The sequence below is a fragment of the Oryx dammah genome, unplaced genomic scaffold (genome assembly GCF_014754425.2).
Source record: "Oryx dammah isolate SB20612 unplaced genomic scaffold, SCBI_Odam_1.1 HiC_scaffold_28, whole genome shotgun sequence".
In the NCBI taxonomy this organism is placed as follows: Eukaryota; Metazoa; Chordata; class Mammalia; order Artiodactyla; family Bovidae; genus Oryx; species Oryx dammah.
In genome coordinates this window covers 9,348,326-9,372,082 of record NW_024070212.1, presented here as the reverse complement: position 1 = coordinate 9,372,082, position 23,757 = coordinate 9,348,326, and the positions used below count along the sequence as shown (strand labels likewise).

At 53.4% G+C, this 23,757-nt stretch overlaps 1 protein-coding gene across 1 annotated transcript; it reads right to left on the bottom strand.

The window, feature by feature from the left end:
• Positions 1-483: 483 nt before the first annotated feature.
• On the bottom strand, positions 484-7,687 carry IGSF8 (immunoglobulin superfamily member 8). The gene is made up of 7 exons (XM_040230128.1): positions 7,338-7,687; positions 3,987-4,364; positions 2,720-3,181; positions 1,996-2,403; positions 1,365-1,778; positions 903-1,033; positions 484-740 (listed from the first exon to the last, which is right to left on the bottom strand). Exons 1-6 carry the CDS (start codon positions 7,390-7,392, stop codon positions 918-920), a joined length of 1,833 nt encoding a protein of 610 aa, XP_040086062.1. The 5' UTR covers positions 7,393-7,687; the 3' UTR covers positions 484-740; positions 903-917.
• Positions 7,688-23,757: the final 16,070 nt, after the last annotated feature.

Below are 23,757 nucleotides of genomic sequence, written 5' to 3'. Positions count from 1 at the left end.
CCAGGCGGCTGTGTTCTGGGGCTTCCATTCTGCTGCTGTCAGACCGAATAATGAAGGTCAGGAGGGAAAGGCTGAGGCCCCAGGGTCTGTGGGGAGGAGTCAGGTCCAAGATCAGCCTGATCAAGAGGCTGAGATTGTAGAGTAGTGCGGGAACTCAGAAAGGGGGGACGCTGGGCCCTGGAAGCCCCTGCCCTGCAACCTGGGAGAAGTCTTGAGGCGAAGGCTTGCTCAGCTGGAACTCACCCCTCTTCCTCCCTTCCCGCCCCAAGCAAAAATCCCAACAGGAATCAGCTCTGCACTGACAGCTCGGACAGCAGATGGGACCCAGGTGTCCCTCCTGGGGTGGGTGGCATGGCCCACGGAGGCCAGATGGTGTTTGTAGGGGGAAGAGCGGCCTGGGTTGTCCAGAAGAGGCCATCAGCCCCCAGCAGCCTCCATGCCACCCGTCCCAGCACCCCCGGCAGGGAAGACACAGCCAGCCCGGATTTTATAAAATAAGTTTATTCACATTTTAGAAAAACTAATTCTAGGACAGGGAACTGCCTCCCTTAGGGCTGGGTATGAGATCATGAACAGAAGGCCAGAGGGAGGAGCTTAGGAAGGAAGGCGTGGGGGATGGGGGGCCACGTCTCCCACTCTGGGTGGGAGTCGGTCAAATAAATTAAAGGAAGGGCAGGCAGAGGGAGAGGGTATTCAGACACCAGAGGCAGGCTTGCGGCTGGGCTGGAGGACAGTCACATCTGCAGGAACAGGAGAGCACGCGGTGAGGGGGCTAGGGAGAGCGTGACTCCCTCCTGGCCCTTGCCAGGGTCCCGCAGAGCTGAGAGCGGCTGGGCAGGGCCAGGGAGGGAGCCATTCATCTCAGGACTGGGGAAGACAGGGCTGGGGGTTCTCACCCCTACCTGGGGTGCAAGGAATCACCGTTTCCGCAGCCTCTTCATGAAACAGCAGGTGATGGAGCCGAGGATGGTGGCTCCGATGACTAGCGCAACCCCCGCGCCCACCAGCAGGGGCACAAACAGAGTGTCCAGGGCTGGGCGAGAGAGGATGGCTCTGCTCAGCCTGGGGTGTCCCTGCTCTCCACCCACAGTCCCACCCATCTGCCAGCACCTTCTGTCAAGCTGTCCACATCACCTCCCCCCCACACACAGTCTTCTGCTGGCTCCCTGCCCTCTCTGCACTCAAGCCAGTACCCACCACCAGGACACTGGAGCAGCTGGGTGGCGAACGGCCGAAAGCTGGACTTTTGGAGGAGAAAGAGGGACCAGAGGGACAGCTAGTGGGAGGATCAGATGCAAAGGAGAGAACAAGAGCGGGGGATAGGGGGAGGCCTGAACAAGGAGGAGAGGGCAGGCATCACTCACCATGCGTGTACGGGTAGACTGTGACAGGCCCCGAGCGGGCACTGCCCGCCTGGTACCAGCTGTAGTCAGCGTGCTGCACCCAGGCGCTGGGGGCACAGTGATACACGCCTTCGTCCTCAGGCCCCAAGCTATGCAGTCTCAGCCGATGGCTTCGGGGCCCCACCAGCTCCACGCTGACGGGGCCTCCTCCAGGCCGGACCCCCAGCTCCGCCACACCATCCTGGCCCACCCCGCCCACCAGTTGGGCAGGGGCAGAGCTCAGCTCCCCCTCCTCTGGCCGCTCCACCCACCAACTGGCAGCGAGCCGCAGCCCAGGGGGGCCGCCCCGCACGGAGATGTTGCAGAGCAGGGAGGCAGTCTCCCCGCGGTACACTGCGCCTCCCGCTAGCCAGGCCACGGCCTCCAGCACCACACCTGCACAATGAAGGTCAGAGGTGAAAGGTCAGGGCACATGGGGTTAGGACCACTGTCCAAGCGAGCCCCCAGAAATTCAGTGTTCCCACAATCTTAGAAGAGGAATGTGAGGCTCAGACATGGAGGCAGCTGATGGAGAGGGAGAGAGGCTCAGAAACAGAAGGGAAAGTTTCTACAGACCCCGAAACCTGTCCAGGGTCCAGCCTGCCCCGCTCACCTTCTTCTCGGACGTGCACGGGGAGGGGCCGGGAGCGAGCACTGGCGGCTTCGCGAAGCCGGGCCCCAGACCCTCGGACGTAGGCCTTGGCTAGGCAGCGGTAGGTGCCCGCATCCCCAGGCCGGGCAGCCTCCAGCCGTAGCCGGTAGGTTCGGGAGGCCACTTTCTCCATGGCAATGTGCCGGCCCTCGTAGCCAGGGCCCAGGCTGCCCACTCCCTCCGTGTCCAACTGGGCCACCAGGCGGCCGGGCCCAGGTGCTCCCGCGGGTGCCATCTCCCAGCCCACGGAGTACGCGGCATGACGGCCCGGCGGGGGCAGGGCCCCCGACACATTGCACAGCAGCTCCAAGGGCTCCCCTGGGCCGACCCGACGCTCACCAGGCCCTACTGTCACTGCCAGCTGGCTGGCTGAAACACAGGCAGGAAAGGGGTATCAAGGAGCCAGGAGAGGGCACGGAGCACCTGTCCCTCTTGACAAGAGGAAGCTGCCCCCCATCTCCCCCACCCGGGGGCCCGACTCTCACCCTCAGTCGCAGCCCTCCCATCTCCACACCCATATTTGAGCAGAGAAAACCCATCACGGGGACAGATGTTAACGGGAAGCAATGCTAACGGGAAGCAATGCTAACGAGACTGCTCACTCAAGGTCTCGGACCACGGACGGTCCTAGTGTCCCTGAGATACTCTGGCTCCCAGCTGGCACTGGGGGACCCCGGGCACTCACACAGTGTCTGAACATCCACATGCGCCAGCACAGCCCTCTTCTCTGCGATCTGGGCCCAGCTGCCATCCGGATCCTGAATCCACTCGGTGGCCGTGCAGTGGTAGGTGCCTGCGTCGTCCGCCTGGGCACCGCCCAGCACCATGCGGTACCGCTCGGACCCCTCCTTGCCCAGCCGCAGCTCCCCGGCTGCCAGTCGCGCGGCATAGGGAGCTCCAGCGTCCACTGCCAGGTCGGGCCGGAGCCCCACCACTTCCTGCAGAGTTGCTCGCCCCACAGGCGCCTCGGGCACGGCTCGCCCAAAGGACACGGCCAGGTGTGTGTGCTTCTGCGTGCTCGTCCTCGCCAGGCAGCCCAGTGCCAGCTCCTGCCCCTCGTGCACTGTGAGGCGAGGGGGTGAAGTCGGGGCCTGGCGGCCTCGGGGCCCCGGGGGGCTAGCTGACACCTGCAGCGTGTCTGGAAGAACTAGAGAGAGCAGGTGGAGTGAGGCGGCGCTGTTGACCTGCGTGAGCTGTTTTCCACCTACAACTTATTTCCCTAAATAGACCGTGAGATCCTAGAAGGCAGAGACTTCGTGTTGTATCATTCCTTCTGTAACCCAGTGGTGCCAAGCACAGTGCTGGCACACAGCAGGCACTCAGTAAATACTTGCTGAGTTTCATAGAACCAGCTTATCGCCTACTCACCCTTATGTTTGAGAGTGACCCCTGTTTGAAATACTCAGCTAAGCGGCTCTGTCTTCCTTCCCGGAAGACAAAGAACCTTAAGAGAGCAAGAATGTCGCATGGTCTCCCTCTTCCTACCCTGCCTCTACTTTCCCCACTCCTCCCCCAGATCTGGATCTTGAAATCTCCAGGAATGGAGCCTGTTCACCCTATGGGGCTCCCCTACCCTCCAGGACACTTTCCCGTCTCCCAGCTTCAGGACACTTTCCCGTCTCCCAGGAAGCCGCTTGATAGAGTAAGAGCTGTGCTGTGCTTAGTCATTCAGCTGTGTCTGACCCTGTGTGACCCCATGGACTGTAGCCTGCCAGGCTCCTCTGTCCATGAGGATTCTCCAGGCAAGAAGACTGGAGTCGGTTGCCATGCTCTCCTCAATAAGAGCTGTGGACTGGAATGAAGAGTTCTGGGTTAGAGTCCCAGGCCAGTCACTAATTTGCACAAAGTCAAGTTAGGGGACCTCCTTGGACCTCAAGTCCCTCTTGAGTTGCGGCTGGCCCTGACTTCCTGCCTTTGGGAGAGAGTGGCCCCACCCTCTCAGGGCCCAGTACCTCTCAGTTCCACTTTGCCGCTGTAGCTGCCCAGGTAGCGGGCATCAGTGGAGGGTGTGTAGCATTCGTAAATGCCAGCATCCTGGGCCTGCAAGCGGGAGATCCTGAGCACCGCGGCATCACCCTGCAGACGCTCCACCTGAACCTCGCCAGCTGCCACTCGGGGCCCAAAGATGGCGTAGGAGAACCGGGTGTCTCTGGTGCTGACAATGCCCAGGGCGGCCTCCGGGGCCTCGGGCCTGTACAGGAACCACTCAAAGTCCTGCTGGGCAGAGCCCTCGTAGCCAGTGACATTGCAGGAGATGGAGATGGCAGTGCCAGCCACGCGGTACAGGGGCCCCTGAGGGACCAGCACTTCCCGGGCACAGCACCCAATTCCTACGGGGAAGGACAAAGTTAGGCACGCCTGGGTCCTCACTGCATCCCCCCGGCACCCGCATCATCCTTGCTGCCTGCTTGTGAAAGGAAAGGAAAGGAAACCCGAGGACACTCGGTGTACAGCTTGGGCCCCGTTCTGAGAACCAGGAAAGGATGCTGGGAGGCAAGACACCTGGGTCTCAAGGAGGTGGTGGGAGAGAGCCTGGTTAGCCTCAGAACGCAGAATCATCCCTGTTCCTGGCAGGCCAGAAGCAGAGCAGCTAAGTGCAGGAAGGGGTGTATCTGCTTTCTGATTTAACCATTCCTTGATTCCAGCTGCACCTCCCCTTGTTACCCCACTCTCCTGTCTGCGGACCAGGTGAGCCTTCTAGCTAAGGGATCCTGAGACCACATGTCCCCCTCCTTTATTTAAAAGGAGCTGGAAAAACTTTGATCAGAAGGGCTGGTTGGCCCAGCTGTGTCACCTGGGCCAGGGGACTCCAGACAATGGAGCCACTGGCCGGCCGCAGACGGTACAGGCCCAGTCAGTTATCACCACAGCATCCCTGCCCCCTCTCCAGCTGTGTCGTGAGCTCACTGCTTCTCCGCCCCCTGGGGCTGCCGAGGCAGCTGAGGCTCGTGGGGCAAGAACCAGCCTCTGCCCTGGGCTCTGGGGGCAGAGGCTCCCCTCCCCCACCAGTGCCTGCCAACCTTCCCCGAAGGCCCAGCTGACACACAATCCTCCCCCCACCCCCTAAACAAAAGCCTTAATTTGCATATAGTGTGCACTCATTTACATACCGCTCCCTTTCTGTAGGGAGGCTGTAACCACCACCACCCCGCCCCCCCACCCGCCCTCACGGTTGTCCCCTCCCATCTTTCTCTCCTCAGAGAGGCCAAAACTCTTCTTCCTGCCCTCAAAGGGTAGCCTTGTGGCCTTGGAGGGCTCAGCTTCTTCTTCTGTCTTTCCACAACCCCAAATCACAGAATCTCAGGACACAAGGAGGGCTGGGTCAACTCTCTACCTCCATCTTACAGATGAGAAAGGTAAGGTATGAGAAGTAGAATGTCTTGGCCAAGTTCCTACTATCCTTGGCTGGCCTCCCCGTGCCCCTGTAGAAAGGCAATGGGAACACACAAGGGGAGGCCTGAGGGCAATGGCCTCACCAAGCAGAGCATCACTCCAGGGACAGACCCCAACCTTTCTGCAGGGGCGGGAGGAAAACACCTAGTCTGTAGTCAGACTGTCCTCCAGAAGCCCTCCCCATAGCTCCGTCTTCTCCCTGCGGCTGAGTCATGGGGAGACCTCGTGGTTGCTCAGTTAGAGCATATAGGCTGGGAGTCCGGAAGCCGAAGCCGAGTTCCAGCTCCATGCCCAACCCCAGCTGTACCGTGTGGACTAGCCCCATCCCCACTACACTGGAGGAGAGCTAGGAGCTTCCACTTTGACAGGGAGAGAGCCTGTGACTCAGAAGGGCCCTGCCCCAGGGCATTTCATAATCAGCATGACAGAGCTGACACCTTCGCTGGCCTAGGGGCAGACTCTGCTCAGGAGGGCCCCCCTCCCATCTTCCTGGCTCCACAACTGCTGATGCTTGGAGATCCCCATGGGAAAGTCACCCTCACTGCCTTGGGAAACCAGCTGCCAGGCAGCTCTCTCTAGGCCCCCTCCTGTGGGTTAGCAGAGAAGGAAAGGAGAGCTAAGAGACCTGCTTCGGGTCTCTGGTGTGAGTTCAAATCCAAGCCCCAACACTCACTCAATGTGTTCTCCAGGGCAATTTATTTCATTTTCCTCACCTTCAAAGTAAGAGTAAGTGCCCACATCCAGGACACTCAGATCCCACAGACTCTCTTATCTCTCTGCACCACACTTACCCTGGGCTCGTCTCTGCGCCACGCTGCCCACTGGGGAAAAGAGGCCCAGTGCTAGGTAACCAGGGCCCACAGCTCCCTGCTCTATATGGCCCCGCCTAGGGCCCCAAGGAGAGGACTCATTCTAGTCCCACAGGGCCCTGGGACCTATGCAGTACAGGGAGGCCGCTTGGCTCTGAGATGGAGTGCTGGTCTAGAAACAGGCGGCTAGGGCTACGTCAGCTTCTGCCTTAACTATGGCAGCTCCGAATCCAGGCACCAAAGCCACCCCCTCGCCACCCTGTGTTCTGATTTCAAGGGTTGCAGTCTCCTGAGTCTGTGTAGGCAGCCACCGTCCCATCCTCCTCCCCAGGTCAGCCCTCCAGGGAGCCCTCCAGTCCACACCCAGAACAGTCCCACTGTCACTGCCCTCATGCACCCTTGCAGCAGTGGCTCAGACAGCCCACCGTGAACACCCACCACAACAGACACGGGGTGCTTGGGGGTCTCAGCATCAGTCTCCAGGGAGCCTGGTTTCTCCTGAGGCAGGGAGGCTGGGACTAAGGGGGTGTGACAGCTGGTGGGAGCCTACAGAGACAAGTGCTATCTGAGAGACCCGGCCCAGGATGAGGCTGACGCGTCAGATAATGAAGTTGGAGAGGGGGATGCAATTAGGGGAGACTTACTTCAAAAGATCGTGGGCACAACGGGCCCCTGGGCCTCCAGCCAACTCGGGCGATTATGAAGATGGCCAGGCACTGCCCACGCAGGGCGAGTACCTAAGGCCGGGCCTGAAGCTGAGTGTGAGGCAGACAGGAGTCGCAGCGCCCCCCGGACCTGAGTGTGCCAGCAGGGAAGCGGGACCCGGCCCCCGAAGGCCTGGCGGTCCCTGGGGACCGCACTTTGGTGGGTCCTCACTGTGTCCCAGCCTAGGGCCTAGAACCGGGGAGCCTCATCCCACCCCCAAGACTGGTTAGGCCGGCGGCCACAGAGGGAAGCTTAACGCCAGGCCCGGGAAGGCTGGAGGCGCCGCTGAAGAAGGGGCTACCAGGGGCTCCGAAATGCTGGGGAGACGACAGGGCTGAACAGATAGCAGGCACCTGCCGGGCGGGGCTGGGAGCCGGGGCGGGGGGCCGGGCTTACCCAGCATTAACAGCAGCAGTGGCGGCGGCGGCAACTTGGGACCGAGGGCGCCCATCCTGCACAGCCGGCTCTGGGAAGGCTCTGGGGGGCGGCGCGGGCTCTGGGTGACCAGGGGTTCGGGGGGCGCATGCCCGGGTGGGGGTTACGAAGCGGAGCTGCGAGGCGTGGGTGCGCGGAGCGGAGCTGAGCTAAGCGGGAGCTGCCAAGTCCCCGCCCTCTTCCCTCCTCCCTCCTCCCTCCTCCCTCCTCCCTCTCCCCTCCTCGCCACCTCCTACTGCTTTCCCTCCCGCCTAGGCTACTAGGAAGACCGTTCCCGCCCCGCGTTGCCCCGACCCCTCCCAGCCTTGCCCAGGCCCCGCCCCGGCCCTAGGCTGCCGGCCCCAGTCTGGCCCCGCCCCGGTTCCCAACTCCGCCCCAACCCCTTCCGACCCTGGCCCGGCTCAGGTCCCCGGGTTTGTCCCGACAGGGTCCTGGACCTCGGCCCCGGCTCTGCCTGCCCCGGTCTCCGCCCCGACCTCAGTGTAGGCCCAGCCCGGGTGCGGCCCGAGTACTCGGCTCCGCCCAGACCCAGGCCCGCCCCACTCAGCCCTAGCTCCGCCCCGACCCCGGTCCGCGAGCTGGAGGCACAGGAGCTTGGCCGAGTCCCCACAAGCTCCGCAGAGCGCACAGGTGCCCTGCGCAGTCTTGTTTTTCTCTGAGAGTTAGATGCTAGGGCCCTGGGATGGGCGAAGTGACGTGCCTTCGCATTCAGAACCTGGCTATTTGCTCTGGACCTCTAGGCCTCGCCGCAAATCCTGCTGAAACGGGAAGGGCGGATCTAGACGTTGCGGAACTAGGAGGATCTGAGCTGAAGGGCTTTACCGGGCTCCACAGGGTCACTGAAGACCTGTTTGCCACCCCCTCGGGGCAGAACAAGAGGAAGAGAGTTAGGAGGCTGGGCCGTCTGGGTGCCGTCACTTCCTGGCTGGCAATCCTGGTCAAGTTGCTTAACATCCTTTCACTTTTCTTGTTGGCAAATTGAAATGAATGACGTCCACCCCAAAGGATTTTTGTGACAATTGAGATAATGTACAGAAGGTGTCTGGCACAGAATACACTACATAGGAGCTGCTGCTGCTGCTGCTAAGGCGCTTCAGTCGTGCCCGACTCTGTGCGACCCCATAGACGGCAGCCCACCAGGCTCCCCCGGCCCTGGGATTCTCCAGGCAAGAACACTGGAGTGGGTTGCCATTTCCTTCTCCAATGCATGAAAGTGAAAAGTCAAAGTGAAGTCGCTCAGTCGTGTCCGACTCTTCGCGACCCCATGGACTGGAGCCTACCAGGCTCCTCCGTCCATGGGATTTTCCAGGCAAAAGTACTGGAGTGGGGTGCCATTGCCTTCTCCGAAATAGGAGATGGGGGAGGGGTAAATTATTACAAACGTTTGCTAAGAGATTTAGTTCAGACCTAAAGAGGGGGTGATCCTGGGGTTTAGGTGAAGGAGTCTCTAGTTCCAGTGAGGAGAAATGGGTGCTGGAGAAGACGCTTGAGAGACCCTTGGACAGCAAGGAGATCAAACCAGTCAATCCTAAAGGAAATCAATCCTGAATATTCATTGGAAGGACTGATGCTGAAGCTGACACTCCAATACTTTGGCTACCTGATGCGAAGAGCTGACTCATTGAAAAAGACTCTGATGCTGGGAAAGATGGAGGGCAACAGAGGAAGAGATGGTTAGATGGCATCATCAACTCAATGGAAATAAGTTTGATCAAACTCTGGAAGATAATGAAGGACAGGGAAGCCTGGCACACTGCAGGTCCATGGAGTTACAAAGAGTCAGACTCAACTGAGCGACTGAACAACATCAATAACTGCACTGGGAGGGGTGGAGCCTGCCCAGAGGTGGGAGAGTGGAAAAGCCATCTTTCCCAGGTACTCTGTCTCTTTCTCTGCGGTGGAGAACATGGGAAGCGAGGAGGAACAGGAAGGGTGGGGCCAGACCAGGAAAAGGGACAACCAGGCCTGCTAAGCTAAGGCTGTCAGAGTGGCCGTCCATGGGGGGTGACCCCAAAGCTCAGCTAGGACCTTCATCCTCAGACTTTCACCTGTTCCCACTCATTGCCCCCAACCCTTCCTTTCACTCCTTACTCCCTTTTACAGAGGAGGAAATGGAGGCCCAGAGAGAGGAAGTGGCACAGGCCAGACGACCTTCCTTGACTTTGTCTTCTCAAAGTCTGGCATAGAGTCTAGATCAGAGGAGGTGCTCAGCTGAAGCCACATTAGGAACCCTAGAGAGACTGGAGAAATTCTGAGACAGAATCCTGGGGACCACTGAGGGAACCAGAGGTCCAGCCCTCCCTCTCAATACTTCCAGTTCTGCCCCAAGAATAGGGCAGCAGGGTGCCTTTTCCTTCACACTTTATCATATCTACAGCCTGAGATCTCCAGGCTCATTTTATCTAAATGAATCCACAGGCCAGACTGAGTTATGTGAAAACTGAAATGTGTCAGGAAGCTTTTGGAGAAAAGCCACACTCCTTTTATTTGGGAGTGGAGTGGACATGACGCCTTTCTGATGCTTGAGAGATGAGAGATGTTGCCAAACATCATTATCATCACAGATGCAATTTATGGGACGTGTTGATCTTAAAGATAACAAGGTCTTAAGCTACAAAAATGAGTTTATCCAGGAATAGTAGAGGAATTACAATTCAAGAGACACAAACTATGCTGAACCATAGGCATGTTGGAGAAGACAAAGAGAAGCTCAGCTTTCATAAGGAAGAGCTTTCATCTTAAGGAGGAAACGAGAGGGCAGATTTCTTTTTCATTTTCTGCAAGCGGTGAACAGCTTGTCATTGCTGAGTCAGAAGGAAACTGTTTCTCCTGTTTGGGTGGGATCTGTAAGCTATAGTTATGTGTGTAAGAGCCGTCTCTTCATGGCTTCCTGACTCCATTTGGACTTAGGTGTCCTTTGTTCATTTTCACATTTTCCCCTTTCGATCAAAATATTTCCCTGAAAGTGTCTCATTGAGTCAACATTCTATTTGGTGCTTTGTTTCTGCAGAGGTTGGACAGGCAACAGTTGCAAAATTTTTAAATTATACAAAGCAAAATTGAAAGTGGTTTTGTTTGTATGATGCTTTTAAATCATGACCCTAAAGTAGTCAGCTGACAAATAGCAAGTATACTTCTTCCCGATCTTGTATAGTTGAGTTTCTCCTTCTCCAGAGGCATTTATCCATGGGCAACAGGTGGTGTCTGCTAATGCCATCTTGTTTGGAGTCAAGGCTATTGACTGTCTACAACTACTTTAGCCAGGAATTCAAGTGATCATTGTTAGGCTGCAGAATCAGCTAGCTCTCTTAACATTAGGGAGAGATTTATATTCATATGCTCAATGGCATTTTGACCCAAGAAGGCTAGGCTCTTGCTAAGGAGGTGGGCCCAGAGTCATGTATGGGCCACGTAGCTTCCACTTGAGATGCTTATGAAGGTTTAATGGGGAAAATCAGTAGGAAGCTTCAGATTTATTATAGATATTAAGAGGGGTGATTAAATATCCCCATAAACTCTGGCCTCCCATTTGCCAGCTGTGCAAATATTCACAGACTCATTGAGAGTTTCATTTACCACAGACAAAGCTAAAGGCAGGTGGTGCACATAAACTTATTAATAGTGCCACTAACTGGAATCTGTCAATTGGTCTTTTAGAGCCAAGCGTCAGTGTGTTTGGGGGATATTTAGGGAGAAACCATTCTGTTCTGTAGATTTCATCACTAAAGTCTGCAACAAAAGGGGGCTTATTTTGTTACAGCAATCAGACTTAAGATAATACTAGAGGGTCACCACTGGCATGGACATATTGAGGTTTCCGGTACAAATCTGACAATAAGAAAGTTTTTCCTCTTTGGCGATGGATTGAGAAGTATGGGTAAGAGCATTGTCTTTCCAAGAAAGAGAGGGAAAAGATAAGGCAGGAAGTAACAGTAGGGGAAAGATGTACAGGCTGGTCATATTGGGAAAGCTGTTTCCTTCATCTATTCAGTTCAGTTCAGTTCAGTTCAGTTACTCAGTTGTGTCCGACTCTTTGCGACCCCATGAATCGCAGCACGCCAGGCTTCCCTGTCCATCACCAACTCCCGGAGTTCACTCAGACTCACATCCATCGAGTCAGTGATGCCATCCAGCCATCTCATCCTCTGTTGTCCCCTTTCCTCCTGCCCCCAAAAATCCCTCCCAGCAATTCTTGGAAATCTTTACCTTTAGGTCACCAGTTGGGGTATAGGGCCAGTTGGGGTTTGGTGCTTTCTTTAGATGTGACACATGGATCCAAGTGCCTATGCCTTGGGAGTTTCATGGCACAAGGGTTGGTTAACAGTACTTGATAGTGGCCTTTCCAGTGGAGTTGAAGAGAGTCTTTCTGGAGATGTCTTTTCCAGTAGACAAATTCTCCAGGTTGTAAGGTGTGGTGCTTAAGGTCTTCATGCCCCAGGAGCATGCCATGATTGTTTTAATATATGGTTAAATATAGTTTTTGGGTTCCAAAAGGAGTGTCCCTAAGGTTCAGAAGAACCAAATGGCAATGTTTTTGGCCAGGGGCCTCTACACATTTTTTCTTTTTTTTTTTAATTTTTAAATTTATTTATTTATTATTGGCTGTGCTGGGACTTACATCATGAGAAACGCTGGGCTGGAAGAAGCACAAGCTGGAATCAAGATTGCCAGGAGAAATATCAATAACCTCAGATATGCAGATGACACCACCCTTATGGCAGAAAGTGAAGAACTAAAAAGCCTCTTGATGAAAGTGAAAGAGGAGAGTGAAAAAGTTGGCTTAAAGCTCAACATTCAGAAAACGATCATGGCATCTGGTCCCATCACTTCATGGGACATAGATGGGGAAACAGTGGAAACAGTGTCAGACTTTATTTTGGGGGCTCCAAAATCACTGCAGATGGTGACTGCAGCCATGAAATTAAAAGACGCTTACTCCTTGGAAGAAAAGTTATGACCAACCTAGATAGCATATTGAAAAGCAGAGACATAACTTTGCCAACCAAGTTCCGTCTAGTCAAGGGTATGGTTTTTCCAGTGGTCATGTATGGATGTGAGAGTTGGACTATGAAGAAGGCTGAGTGCCAAAGAATCGGTGCTTTTGAACTGTGGTGTTGGAGAAGACTCTTGAGAGTCCCTTGGACTGCAAGGAGATCCAACCAGTCCATTCTGAAGGAGATCAGCCCTGGGATTTCTTTGGAAGGAATGATGCTAAAGCTGAAACTCCAGTACTTTGGTCACCTCATGCGAAGAGTTGACACTTTGGAAAAGACTCTGATGCTGGGAGGGATTGGGGGCAGGAGGAGAAGGGGACAACAGAGGATGAGATGGCTGGATGGCATCACTGACTCAATGGACGTGAGTCTGAGTGAACTCTGGGAGATGGTGATGGACAGGGAGGCCTGGCGTGCTGCAATTCATGGGGTTGCAAAGAGTCGGACACAACTGAGTGACTGAACTGAACTGAACTGTGCTGGGACTTCACTGCTGCATGGGCTTTCTCTGCTTGTGGCACACAGGGGCTACTCTCTAGCTGCCGTACATGGGCTTCTCCTTGCAGTGGCTTCTTGTTGCAGAGCAAGGGCTCTAGTGTGTTCGGGCTCAGTAGTTGCTGTGGGTGGGCTCCGTAGTTGTGGCTCCCAGGCTCTAGAGCACAAGCTCAGTAGCTGTGGTGCACAGGCTTAGCTGCTTTGCAGAATGTGGGATCCTCCCAGACCAGGGATCACACCCATGTCTCCTGCACTGGCAGGAGGGGAGCCACCAGAGAAGCCCTCCTATTGTTTTTTTTTTTGGCTGTGCTGGGTCTTCATTGCTGTGTGGGCTTTTCTCTAGTTCAGGGGCTACTCTAGTTGCGACGCGTGGGCTTCTCATTGCGACGGTTTCTCTAGTCGCAGAGCGCTGGGGCGAGAGGGCTTCAGCAGTTGTTGTGCATGGGCTTAGTTGCTCCTCGGTATGTGGGATCTTCCCGGACCAGGGATCAAACCTGTGTCTCCTGCATTGGCAGGCAGTTTCTTTACCACTGAGCCACCAGGGAAGCCCCTCCTATTGGGTTTTGATGATGCCGTTGGTGCATTTGACTAGTCCTGAAGACTGGGGATGATAAGTGCCATGAAAATGCTGCAGAACTGGTCAAACAGCACAGACTTCTTGTTGCACTTGACCAGTAAAGTGAGTTCCCCAGTACTAGGAAGTTTGAGGGTGGTTCCCTCAGGTAGGAATGATCTTTTCCAATAGGATCTTAGCCACTGAGGAGTCAGAAGTTTATCTACATGGAAAAGCTTCAGTCCAATAAAAAGACATGCAAACCATTGCCAAGACCTGTGAGCTTAGGGTAGCTGTATGAAATCCATTTGCCAAATCTCAGATGGTCCATCAGGCAATTTAAAGTGCCTAGAAGCAGTGAGGACATTTTTTCCTAGATTGTATTTTAGGAATAAACATCAGCCCTGAATCCAACATCTTCCTATGCAATGCTGCATAATATTGCTCTGATATCATCTGCTAAGAATTCATTACTTGGGAAAGCAACATTAAAGCCTGCCTACTGGTGTTAAAATTCACAGTATGTAACACTTTAAACAGCATGTCAACCTGCTCCTTCACTTTGTCATCAGTAGGCTGTTTAAGCATTTTTGGTTCAAATTTTTCTTGACTTGTTAAAGTTTATTAGAGTACCCCACTACTTGAAATGGTTTAGCATTCTGAAGCAGGGGCTATTTAATAGTAGCTCCAGTAGAAATTCATTTCCAGTCTGGAGAAGGGTTGGGGAAAGCCCCTGTGATTTCTTAAGTCCCATCACTGGAATGTAGGAAGACATTGGAAAGATTGGTTGCAAGACTGAAGACTCCTGAAGTGTTTAGTTTATAGCAGTCTTTTTTTCAATGTCCTGGCTTCTTACAATAATGACAGGCCAGGAGGATTTTTACTTAAAGGCCTCCATCTGTTGAAGCTGGAGATTAAGGATTTTAATGGTCTTTTTCTTAATATAATCGTCTAGGGTACAGGCTAATCAGTTTGCCAATTTATGTCTGGAATAGACATGGTTTCCTGTTCTGTTCTGGTTCACTTCACCAAGAGAGAAAGGTCCTGGTTTAGCCTATTGATGAACACAAAGTTGAAGGCTACCCAGATGGATTCAACATCCAGAGGTAGATCAAAAATCTCAAAAACATTTGGTATTGATTCTAAAGAGGGGCTTCCCTGGTAGCTCAGATGATAAAGAATCCTGCAATGCAGGAGACCTGACTTTGATCTCTGGGTAGGGAAGATCCCCTGGAGAAGGAAGTGGCAATCCACACTAGTATTCTTGCCTGGGAAATCCCATGGACAGAGGAGCTTGGTCTACTGTCGCTTGGAGCTACAATCCATGGGATCGCAAAGAGTCGGACATGACTTAGCAACCAACACTTTCACAAAGATGTGCATAGATTCATTGGTTTCTGAGTGTAAGCCTGAGTCTTATTCCAGTTAACAAGTTTGGGAGGTTGCCAGGTGAAGTTATCTAGCAACTGGTGAGTGTGACTCTGTGAGGCAGGGGGTAGGTCTCTCGTTTGCAGTTCTAGAGCTTTTTTGGGGTTATTCCAATTAGCTGTGTTCATTTAGTGTTGGGCTTGTCCTTTGCCAACAAGCATGTGAACTAGCTGGCATAAATTTGAGGAACCTGATTGGTAAGTCCGGATAACTGTATTAAATACCTCTGCAAAATCTATAAGGATCTTCAGTAGCTCTAAGAAAATCCTTGACTATGGCTGTAGTTGGGCCTTAGTCTAGAAGACATGAGAAATTAAGGGCTTAGCATTGGGACCCTCAGAGGGACTGATTTTAAAACAGCAGGTTCTAAGAGGTTCCGATGAGGAGAAAGTAAGAAAGAGAGAGGCTTGGAGTAAAAGGGAAATTCAGTGAGAGGGTTGGAATGAGGATGTGGTGAGTACGAAGGAAGCGGGGTACATGCAGAAGAGGAAGAGGACGGAGTCTTCCAGTGCCTTTTAATCTTCCTGGAATGGTTTATTCACCTCAGTCAGTTTAGAAAGGTTATTTTGTAAAGCTTCAAGATGTCAGTGGAGGACTTTCCTGGTGATCTAGTGGTTAAGAATCCACCTGTCAATGCTGGGGACACAAGTTTGATCCCTGGTCGAGGAAGATCCCACATACTTTGGGGCAACTAACCCCATGCACCCCAGCTACTGAGCCTGCGTGCCCTAGAGCCTGCGCTCTGCAACAGGGCAAGCCACCGGAATGAGGAGCCCGTGCCCCTGAACTAGAAAGTAGCCCCTGCTCGCCGCAACTAGCCCCCATGAGCTGCGACAAAGACCCAGTGCAGCCTAAATAAATAAATAAGGTGTCAACTGAGATAAGCATGCCCTTCAGTTTGCTGTGTTTTGGAGCCACAATCCTCAAGTTTCGTTCTGAGAGAAACAAACTGGGGAGACTGAAGCTTGGCCATTATGGCCACTGAAGTTCTAAATTATCTTTGGTGAGGTCAGTCCATTAGATTAAAAATGCACACACGGAGAGACCATAGTTTTTAAACACAGAAGGGGCCAGGGTCCCAAAGGAAGGGCCATCCTCAGAGTGTTTAGAGGACTGGGATCCCATAATCCTTATTTAAACGTTCAGGGGGAATAAAAGAAAGAAAAAGTACTCACCAAACGGACAAAAAAACAGATCCTGAATGAAGTCAGAGAATTCAACCAAAAAGAGGGAGCTTAAATCTGAAAAGAAACTTGTGAACCACAAGGAATAAGGCAGCTCATAGGAGCAGAGAGCACGCTGTTCTAGGGGGCTCATCTTCTTTGGGTCCCTTAATTGTCACTGTGAAATGTTGACCTTAAAAATGAAACATCAAAAGTGTGTTAGTTGCTCAGTCGTATCGGACTCTGCGACCCTGTGGACTGTAGCCCATCAGGCTCGTCTGTCCACGGAATTCTCCAGGCAAGAATACTGGAGTGGGTTGCCATTTCCTTCCCCATGAAACAACAAGGTCTTAAGCTAATCAAATTAACTTTATCCATGAATAGCACAGGAATTGCAGTTCAGGTCATGCAAACTATGATGAACCACAGGCAAATCCAAAGAGACAAAGGGAAACTTAAGTTTTACTAGGTTTTAGGAAGAGATGGAGGGCTTCGCAGGTGGCTCAGTGGATAAAGAATCCAGCCGCAATGCAGGAGATGCAGGAGACTTCAGCCCGATCCCTGGGTCTGGGTCGGGAAGATCCCCTGGAGGAGGGTGTAGCAATCCACTCCAATATTCTTGCCTGGAGAACCCCGTGGACAGAGGAGTCTGGCAAGCTATGGTCCATAGGCTTGCAAAGAGCTGGACACGGACGCAACAGCATGCACACACGCACAGGAAGAAATCAAAGGGGAGGAAGCTGTGGGCAGGGAATTTTTACTGGCTCCAAGCAGTGGACAGCTTGTTGCTGAGTCAAAAAGAAGACTTCCTTCTTGGTTCTGGGATCTGTAAGCTGTGGTGAGCAATGAATGCATGAGAGCTCTCCCTTCATGGCATCCCAATTCCATTTTGATTCAGGTTTCCTTTGCTCATTTTCACAGACACCTGCACACTAAGGCCCTTTTGGATATTACTTACAGCCTTTATAGTATGTTGTGGCAGATGGTGTCATTTAACAGATGAGAAACCTGAGGTCCAGAGGGGTTGAGCATTTTGCCCTAGGCCACACAGCTTTTAAGTGGCTAAGGTATAACAAGTTCAGGCCTATCTGTCCAAAAGCTCCCAGGCAGTGACCACGATTGCTACTGCTGCTGTTTTTACCACTGCTCTAGGAGTGGTCATTTTCAATGAAGTCTACCAAAAGTCAGAGGAATTTACTACTCCCTAAGTGGAAGAATCACAGAGGTATAGAATTGAACAGGTTAAAATTTAGGTGAGTTGGTGATGGACAGGGAGGCCTGGCGTGCTGCAACTCATGGGGTCGCAAAGAGTCGGGCACAACTGAGCGACTGAACTGAACTGAACAGAGATATCAACAGCACCAAACTTTCATCTTATCTGAAACCTGTACATCCTTAGGACTTTGGACCTTTTTAAAGTCTCCTAAGTATTTTAAAAGGAATAAACATGGACTTTTTAAAAGCTTAAAAAATATTTTTTTCCCATATCCCATTGTCTTCCCAAGCCTCTCCACCCTATAAACTTTTCATTGAACAAATACCGATTGGAAATAGATAACTGTTAAGGACCTACTGTATAGCACAGGGAACTGTACTTAACACTCTGTAATGACCTATAAGGGGGAAAGAATCTAAAATAGAGTGATATATGTATACTTACTCACTTGGATTGATTTACTTTGCTATATAGCAGAAACTAAAACAACATTGTAAATCAACTATACTCTAATTAAATTTTTTGAATGGGCATGCTGTGGAAGCATACACACACACACAAATACCAGTTGGGCGACACTTCTTGCTGGGAGAGCAATGGTAAACAGGTGGACGTGTTTCCTTTACAGAACATACAGCCATGCCACAGAGATGTACCATAGCAAGTGATAACCAACCCCCTAGTATGACTGTCATGAGAGGGACACTCAGAAGTAGAGAGCACCCCAGGGCTTGGGGCTGGGAAGAAGCTAAGGGCAGGCAGTCAATGAGGACTGGGCGGGCCTCCCTGTGGAACGAGGCCCTGGGAGACCCGCTCTTCCTGAAGCCACTCCCCAGGCTGCGAGTTCCAGAGGCTACCAGTAGGGGGAGCCCATTGCCCAGGCCTGAGTAGCCCCTCAGTTGCTTATGTAACCTGGAAACCTGGGGGAGGAGAGCAAACCGCAGGCAGAGGCGCATCACACATACAGACACACGCGTGTACCCACAATAACACAGAGAGGCTTCTTACAGAATGACGTCACGTCGCCAACAGAGCGATGCACAGACGCAGCACGCGCGCGTGCGGCAGAGGAGGGATATATCTCGGGGAGTGGAGAGCTTCCCATCTGGTCCATAAATAAAAATCCCCCCAGGCTGACCCAGCACTGAGGCAGATGCCTGCGGTGGGTTGAGCAGAAAAAGGGGAAATGTGGCCTCTCTAGGAGTCTCAGGCCAGCCTGAGCCTTTAAGGGAGGGAGCCAGGGGCTTGTCTGGTGGCTCAGACAGTAAAGAATCCGCCTACAATGCGGGAGATCTGGGTTCAATCCCTGGGTTGGGAAGATCCCCTGGAGAAGGGAATGGCAACCTGCTCCAGTATTCTGGCCTGGAGAATTCCGTGAACAAAGGAGCCTGGCAGACTACAGTCCATGGAGTCGCAAAGAACTTTCACTTTACTGAGGTTGCAGAAACGTGAGTGAGCCAGGACATAGTGCTCAGTGATCATGGGGAGCTGTCCTCACTATGCCATCCCAGCCTGCCAGCCCTCCTCCTCGTACCACCCGGGGTGGGCATACTTCAGATACCAGGCCCGTGTTTCCCAGGCTTATTTGATTCATTTCCCCTAAGATGAAATATGCATGGGGCACTGAGGCGGCACCGAGGTGTCCCGAGTCCTTGAAATAATTAAGACTCATGCTGTGTCCTGAAAGAGTGTATGTATAACCTTGCTCAGATGTCACACTTTACAGTCACAATTGTGGAGACAGGGTTCTCAGAGAGGCATATTCACGGACGGGGCTGCTGATGTATTTTGACCTCCATCAGGTGTGATCTCATCTAATCGTCCCAGCACCCTGTGAACTTAGTGCTGTTGTTATCCCCATGAGGAGACCGAGGCCTACAGGAGTTTAGGAACATGTCCACAGTTAATGGATTAGTTACTGTCCAAACTCAGGTTTGATCCCTGGATTGCCTGGTGTGAGGAGTCGGTAACTCTTGTTACACGGCTTCTTTTATTTATTCATTTGGCCACACCACGTGGCAAGTGGAATCTTAGTTCTCCAACCAGGGATTGAGCCTGAGCCCCCCGCAGTGGAAGCACAAAGTCCCAGCGATTGGACTGCCAGGGAAGTCCTTGTTACATGGCTTCTTAAAGGCAAACGTGAGGGAGGGAGGTTCAAGAGGGAGGGGACGTGTGTATGTCTATGGCTGATTCATGTTGATGTATGGCAGAAAGCAACACCACACTGTAAAGCAATCGTCCTTCAATCTAAAATAGATAAATTATAAAAAAGGCAGACATGGAGCAGCATGTATGTAAAATACGTACTCTACTCTGGACCCAGAGAGCCGCTTGGGGACAGCGTGACAAACACACCCAAGCAAAGAGCACACACACACCCCAGACACTGATGTGGAGAAGCGCCGCCAGCACACAGCCCTCAGCTCTGCTTCTCTTGCTGCTGCTGCTGCTGCTGCGTCACTTCTCTTAAGTGTGTATAAATCCCAGTTTGGTGGGGGCTAAGAATCACACACAAGAATGTCCTGTGATTTGTGTGTGTTTATGAAAGCCTTGACCCGTACTGCCCCGATGAGCCATGTTTTCCCACCCTCCCAGAAGGGAACGTTCTCTCTGCCCACTTGCTGAGAGGCTCAACTCAAAGAGCCAAGACAGAGATGCTGCCTAAAACCTACCTTTACCCAGACGCCCAACTCGTGCAGAGATGAACCAAGACAGATATGCCAATCAGGGACCTGGGTGCCCCAACACACAAGCACACAGACATCATGCATGCCCAGACCCACTCACTCCACCACAAAGCTGTCTCCCACGACCACGCACGCTCACGCCGGACCCGCCTTCCTCCCTAGCCAGGCATCTGCACCGTCATGGGGAACTGTGTGGGTATCTCCTCCCTGCACCCTCCTCCAGCCCTGGCTGGGCCCACACTCCTTCTCAAGTTCTTAAACCCTATGCCAAGTGGGTGGCACATCTGTTCAAGAACGGAGAAGCCGCAGCACCACTGCCAGCCTGGCCCTGACTCCTGAGGAGACCCTGCCGTCTCACCCAGATTAGGGCCAGCTGCCACCCACTCTGGAATGCTGTGGATGGATCCCTCTCTGCTGGAATCCCCTTATCCTCCCCGCCCCGCCCCCCCACCGACAGTCCCTTCTTCCCTAGTCCCATAGGGCTGGGTGCCCGGGCCCCACCCTAAAGGCTCCCCCATCCCTCTACTCCATCCCCAGCCAGCTAAGAGGGAGCTGGTGCTGCAGACATATGTCTGGAGGGTGGCACGGGGCTGAAGCAACCCCCGCTGTGTGAGATCACTTCTTCCCCACCCGAACAGCTGGCGTGGGGGAGTGGGGGCTGAGTAAGGGCAGAAGATGGCAGCGGTCTGGCTAGACAGATCTGTGCGCTGCAGGTTGTGGCTGAGCCTCTGGGGGCGGGGGCAGGAGGTGGTTAACTCATTGCCTCTGAGTCAGTGAGCGGGGGTCAGATTTGGAGAACAGGTTGTTCCCAAGTCTGTCCACACCCAGCTCCGAGCAAGGTGAGGAGGAGGCACCAGGAACTGCTGATAGTGAACACCCGCTGTGTGCCCGGCACTGCTCTGCGGACCCTGCACGTGTGTGCTCACTCCCTGGGCCCTCGCAACAACCCGGAGGGCTGAGTCCCATTGTTACCTATTTACAGATGGGAGCAGGAGGCCTGGGGAGGATACATCACTTCCCCAAGGTCACCAGGCTAGCAAATGGTAGCACCTGGATGCCAAAGCCAGCTGTTTAACTCCCCAGCTTAAGCTCGTAACATTCCTCTTGCTCCTGCTCCCCTAACGCTTCCTCCTCACACACTTATTCATACACGCACATGTGCGTGTGCGCACTCAACCACACACTCTCTCCTGGCGTCTATGCAACCTTTTGAAATAATAGTCTTTTCCCACCAGTGTATTTCCAGCTCCTGACACACAGTGGGTGTTCAATAAATATCTGTTGGATGAATGGAGGTGGTGCTGAGACTCAGGAAAAGAGGATCAATAAGAGGCAGGTGTGTATGTGTGCAGGGTTGGGGTGAGGAAAGAAGAAAGGGGTGGGGAGAATTTCACGAGTGTACTTACACAGCCCTCGAGAACGGCTGGTAGTATGGAAGGCTCGCTTCTACCCCTGAGGCCCGGCATTTCCAAACGCCCTGGATGGGGAAAGGGGATTGAAAGTGGGGTTCACAGGGTTCCCTGAGTGAACGGGGACCTTAACTCTTCCCCTCCAATCAGGACAGAGTTTGGAGGGGGTGAGGTAAGGTCTGGGAGGAGGGTAGGGAGCACACAGCCACTTGGGCCATTGCATCCCCTGCTTGTCACTATTCCCTGCCCCTGTGCTTCAAGCTTTCCCCAGCCCCTCCCCTCCAAAAGCCCTGGCCTCCCGCCATCCACACCTGGACTCTCCAGGAACCTGGCACCCCTTAGCTCCTCTGGCCGAAGAGTGGACAAGTCCCCTTTTCCCTAGTCCAACTGAAACAAGGGTGGAATTTTTCCAAAGGCTCTCTGTTGGGAAAGGAAAGGGAAAACAAAGCCAGAAATAAAGATTACAAAAACAAAGAAACAGATGGGTGCAGGAGCTCACCACGGGAGGGAGTGGGCCTGGGGCCCTGATCCCCCGCTCTCCCAGCACCTGTTCTCAGCCCTTGGATGGTGTTCTCCACTCTGCATTGTCATCCCAGCCTTGGTTTATACCTGCCTCTGCATCCTGGCTGTGAGCTGCTCAAGGCCACTGTTGGCTCTTGGCTCTGCCCCCAGGCCTAGTACAGTGCCTTGCAAAGAGTAGAAGTGCCACAGACACGTGCCAAGCAACCGAGGAAGCGAAGGAGCAAGAGAAGGAAGCTGGGTTCTTTCTCTCTGGTGACCAGATTGCCTCCATGGTGGGCACCGCTGACCCCTCTGGAGCTTGTCTCACACCGGACACTTCCATCCACAGCTGACAGAAAGCTTCTCCTCCTATTTCAGAGCCCAAACCTGCCATCCCTCAGCAGCAACCCAGCCTGGCTTCCCGGGCAGCTTGGGACCGGCCCAGCTCTGTCCTCTGGGGAGGGACAGGTCCTGCAGATCACATTCAGCTGAGGAACAAACGGCAGGCCTGAGACCAGGACATGGAAAAACAAGGGCAGGAAATCGTAGCAAACATGCACTGAGGGTTTGAATTCGCCAAACAACCCTCTGAGTTAGAGCTGATGAGGAAATGAAAGCTCAGAGAAGTTAGACTTTCGGCCAGTGAGTGGTAGATCTACAGTTTCTTTTCTTTTTTTAGTTATTTGGTTTTATTGAGCATGGATTTGGTGGGGCTTCCCTGGTAACTCAGCTGGTAAAGAATCTGCCTGCAATGCGGGAGACCTGGGCTCGATCCCTGGATTGGGAAGATCTCCTGGAGGAGGGCATGGCAACCCACTCTGGTATTCTTGCCTGGAGAATACCCCTGGACAGAGGAGCCTGGGGGGCTACAGTTCATGGGGTCGAGAAGAGTCGGACACGACTGAAGTGACTAAGCACAGCACAGCACTGTGCCCCGAGGCATGTGTGATCTTATTTCCTGCGATCAGGCATTGAACTGGCACCCTCTGCAGTGGGAGCGTGCATGGGTGCTAAGTTGCTCCAGTCGTGTCCAGCTCTTTGTGACTCCATGAACTGTAGCCGCCAGGCTCCTCTGTCCATGGGATTCTCCAGGAAAGAATACTGAAGTGGGTTGCTGTGCTCTTCTCCAGGAAATCTTCCCAACCCAGGGATCAAACCTGCATCTCGTACGACTCCTGCATTGCCAGGCAGGCAGGTTCCTTACCACTAGCACCACCTCGGAAGCCTCTGCAGTGGGAGCATGAAGTCTTAACCACTGGACCAGCAGGGAAATCCCAGATCTAGGGTTTCTTATCCAGGCATCCTGACTGCACAGCGGTTCCTGACCATGTTGCCAATCAGCCTCTGCATGGGACAAAACACCACACTGAGAAGAAGCTGACATCTCTGGGAATGACAAGGGAGCAGGTCCAGCCAGCTAGCAGGACAGGGTGATAGGAGTCCAGATGTGCAGGACTGCCTGCTCCAGGGGGTAACAAGTCTCCGAGCACTGGCGCTCAGGATGCCAGCTCCTGAACCGGATATCCCTGGGGGAAGGCAACCGGACGGAACACACCCGCAAAGAGGGGGATCAAGCCAGTTACTTGCAGGAGTTCAGACATATGAAATAGAATGTCTGTGTTCTCAACAGAGTCAAAAATGTCAGGGCTGAGATTCCAGAATCAGGCAACATAGGCCGGGATGAGCCTGGATCTACCAGCTGTGTGGCCTCCACCCCATCCCTGAGTTTCTCTAGTCTTGATTTCACTGTGTGGAATAGGAGAATTAGTATGGTCTTGACCTCTTGCTTTTTGAGATTGCTGTGAAAATAAATGAGAATGTAGGAACCACGGTGCCTGGCTACGATCAAAGCTAGGGCTCCTGCGGCAGATCGAGGGGGGAGATTCTTCTCGGTGAACCGTGTCCTTCCCTGGCTCCCACCTATTCTGCTCTCTG